We start from the raw sequence: 3,772 nt of genomic DNA, 5'->3' as shown, positions 1-3,772 counted from the left end.
TGTTGGATGTCCTGGATACCCCATGCGTCCCCCCCATGAAGCACGACAAGGACAGGGATGCCAAATCCTCTCCCCTCAAAGCCAGGGACAGCAGCGGCCCCACAGCAGCGAGGTGACAGCCACCACCTCTGCCCCAAGGGCCCAGCCCCTACCTGGCCAGAGCGACAGAGAAAGGGCACCGCGTGCGATTGCTACATGGCACTGGGGCTTTGCTGCCGGCGGCGGCGGGGACAGGACAGTTTCTGCTGCATGGAGTCAGCCAGGCTGGCCGGCGAGCCCGACACGGTGGGGAAGTGGGTGAGCCTCGGTGTGTGTGGCAAGATTTCGGCAGAGGATTCGTAGCTGCAGGAGAGACAGAGAGAGAGAGAGAGAGAGAGAGAGAGAGAGAGAGAGGAAGCAGGAGGGGACAGAGAGAAGATGAGGAAAGAGAGAGGAAAAGGAGGGGAGAGAGAGAGAGATAAAAAGCAGGAGAGTTTTTGGAGCGAGATTGCTGCAAACCCAGCGCAGGCACTCTGCTGTCCCCTCCGGCTGCTGTCCCCTAGCCCAGGCTGGGGTGGCCCCGGGGCCGTGCCTGCAGGCTCCTCTGGCCCACAGGCCCCCCGGACAGGGCTGGAGCATGGAAAAGCAAAGGCTGAGACATGGAGAGAAGGCAGTTCCTGTTGGCACGGGCAGAGCCAGGCACCCAGAGCCCACGGGAGAGCTGGTCTGGGCACTGGGAAGGCAGTGGCAGAGCGGCCAGGGGCTGTGCAGGAAGCAGAGCGATGTGGTGGCCCTTTCCTGCTGCTGAGGACAGCGTGGCTGCAGTGATGGAGGCAGAGTGAAGGTAACTGCCTGCATGGGGAGGCAGGGCTGGGAGCCACGAAACAGATCCAGATATCACCCATTGGCACCTCTTTGCCAGGTCTGCATCTGCTCCTACCTTCCCCACAGCGGTGCCTGCGCTCGCTGCAGCACCAGACCCTCACTGCCCACTCCCAGGGCAGGCTATGGCCACTGAGACACCCCACGCACAGGCAGCTCGCTGCGTGCAGTGTGGGGAGGAGCAGCACGCACCGGAGCTGCACAGGGGACCTACACCTGGTGGGATTCCTGCAGTGGGAGCCAGGGCCCCCCAGGCACGAGCCCTGTCACGTCCCACTTCCTCTGCCTGCAACCGCTGCGACTTCAGGGGGGTCCAACCCCAGGGGCTGTCAGGGCTGCGACTCCGCAGCCCCATAGCGGGCAGTGCTTTGGGCTGCAGTGGGTTTGGGGGCCATAACCCCCCAGCCCCAGCTGCCAGGCTCCCTGCGGGGCCTGTCGCTGCCAGGAGGGCCGGCCTCGCAGCTCCTCTCCCCAGTTTCCTGGCGCTGTCGGCGTGAGTCAGGGCTGCAGGATCCCAGGTGCACAGGAAGGACGATCCCAGGACACCCAGCGCCTGCAGCACCGATCCTCAGAAGTGCAGATCAAAGCAGGGGCAGGTGCTCCCAGCTGCCAGCCCGCTGGGAACATGCGGACCTGCGGATCCCAGGGAGGGGAAGGAGCCGAGGGCGGCCGCAGCCCTGCTGTGCAGCCACCAGAGCCCTCACTGGTTTCCCTCTGAGCAGCCTGGAGCTCCGGAGCAGGGAGCATTGCTTTGGGACGGGTGTTTCCCTTTCCTTCTCTGCTTCAGCCATCCTTAAACTGCACTGGGCCATCGTGAGTGTCAGGAGGAAGGAGCCAGGCTCTGCTCTGGGATGGCCAATGCCAGGACAAGGGGCAATGGTCCCAAGCTGGAGCACAGGAGGTTCAAGCTGAAGATGAGGCCAAAGTTTGTCAGTGTGAGGGTTATGGAGCATGGCCCAGGCTGCCCAGAGAGGTTGTGGAGTCTCCTTGTGTGGAGACACCCAAAGCCCTGGCCGTGTTCCTGTGTGACTGCTCTGGTGATCCTGCTGTGGCAGGGGTTGCACCGGGGGAGCTTTCCAGGTCCCTTCCCACTCCTCATATTCTGGGATTCTGTGATCACTGAGCCTTGGACACAACCAATAGCCAAACTCAGCGGAGAAACATCTCCCAGATGGGCCAGGCCATGCTCTGCAGGGCTCAGAGCAGACAAGTCAGGCAGGAAGCTGCCTGCTGATGGCAAATGCCTGGAGCATGGCAGGCTGAGAGGGGCTGCAGAGCAACAGCACAGCACAGCCCCCTTCCTCTGCACCTACAGACCCCAGGCAGGGGGGACCGCTGCAAACCAGGGTCCTTCACTGAGCAGGGAGCCTGGGATGTGCTCAAACCAGCCCTGGCTGCTCTCAGAGCCAGATCCAGCCCCATTCTCCCCCACCCACGGGCCCTGGGACACAATGACCAAGTATTCGGCACCAGGTGTGCGGTCCCACCCTCCCCTGCCTGCCAGCGCACGGGAAAGGTTTGTCACCGGGGCGTAAAGCAAGACCAGACGCCGCCTGCCCGTTGGTACCGCACCAAGGCTCCCGAGGAGGCGGCTGGAGCCAGGGCCGGCGTGTACGAACACAGCCCCGCTCCCTCCACCCACCCACGGGCACACGCACACCCCGAGCGTGCCCGGATGAACCCGTCCCGCCAGCTGTGCCCGGGCGTGGGAACATCTGCACGCTCCGTGCGCTCCAGCGCTGCGGGCGAAACAGCCCCGGCCCCGGCCGACGCTCACCTGAACATTTCGGTTACTTCTCCCTTTGCCAAGGCCACGAGAAGCGGGAATCCGATGCACGCGGGCACCAGGTACAGAAGAGCAGGCTGTCGGGGTGAAAAACAAGCTGTTACACCAAACCACACCGCTCCTCGGGGGCAGCATGAGGCGAGCTCGCCCTGTCCCCTGTCCCCACGGTGTCTGTCACAGCACCATACCAAGGGTTAATGCTCCAGAAAGCTGCTTCCAGAGCCAAGTTACAGCTGCAGCAGCACAAAACCCTCACCTTGAGGCCCCCACACAGACCAGGACAGCACCCATGGTGTGTAGGCACAGAGGGCAGGACTGCAAGGGCAGCCTGGTTGTGAAGAGCCACAAAAACACAGGGCACTTCTTGGGAACGCAGCTTCCTGAAGCAGCCTCGCCCCAAACGGGACTCAGCTCCACGCAAGCTTCGGGCAGCGAAAGGTACAGAAAAGGCAATGCCAAGAGAAGGAATGCATCTGCTTTTTCCTGGCACGGTGCGGGAAGGCCGTGGCCAAGCTGACGTGTCCCGCTCGGGACGTGCATGTGCAGCAGGCAGCACGGCAGAGCTCACCTGGGCGTGCTTGAAGATGTGCATGATGAAGATGGTCAGGCCCAGCCCGAAGATGTAGGCCACAAAACTGGTGTAGAAATACGTGTGCGTGTTCTTCTTCAAGCTGCGGGGAAAGGGAGCAGAGAGCTCGGTCACCTCGGGGCTGGGGAGCCACTGACCGAAACGGAGCTGACCCTGCGCTCGCAGACACCTCCCAGGGTGAGGATCCCTGCACCCCGCTCCCCACACGTGCTGTGTTATTGCAGGGCAGGAGCTGGGATTCCCAGCAGGTGCAGGCAGGATGTGGGTGGAAACACCTGGAAGAGCTGGCGCAGACCCCGGGGCCTGTGCAACAGCAGCGGGAGCGGGGCCACACCACCGCAGCCGCACGAAGCGGCCGCTTCCCGGCAGCTCCCCAGACTTTCGGTGTGGGGCAACGGCTGAAAGCTACAGCCTGGCGGTGGGTGCAGCTTCCCAGTGTAGGAAGGAGCAACCCAGAGGCAGCCGGGCACCGATTTGCAACCACGCAAGCACTTCCCAGCATCCCCAGCTTTTTCCCCACACCATTTCACAGAATC

General features: G+C 63.1%; 1 protein-coding gene across 1 annotated transcript in view; it reads right to left on the bottom strand.

Annotated features, from left to right (window-relative positions):
• The window catches only part of LOC104537352 (minor histocompatibility antigen H13-like), a gene marked incomplete at its 5' end in the record, with an annotated part of 3,841 nt that extends 484 nt beyond the window's left edge, over positions 1–3,357 (bottom strand). The window contains 3 exons of the mRNA XM_010180201.1: positions 153–342; positions 2,639–2,724; positions 3,216–3,357. Of these exons, the coding sequence (XP_010178503.1) occupies positions 192–342; positions 2,639–2,724; positions 3,216–3,357 (379 nt within the window). The remainder of the gene's footprint in view (positions 1–152; positions 343–2,638; positions 2,725–3,215) is intronic.
• Positions 3,358–3,772: the final 415 nt, after the last annotated feature.

Source organism: Mesitornis unicolor, unplaced genomic scaffold (genome assembly GCF_000695765.1).
Source record: "Mesitornis unicolor isolate BGI_N332 unplaced genomic scaffold, ASM69576v1 scaffold36642, whole genome shotgun sequence".
Classification (NCBI taxonomy): domain Eukaryota; kingdom Metazoa; phylum Chordata; class Aves; order Mesitornithiformes; family Mesitornithidae; genus Mesitornis; species Mesitornis unicolor.
This window is presented reverse-complemented; position numbering and strand designations above follow the sequence as displayed.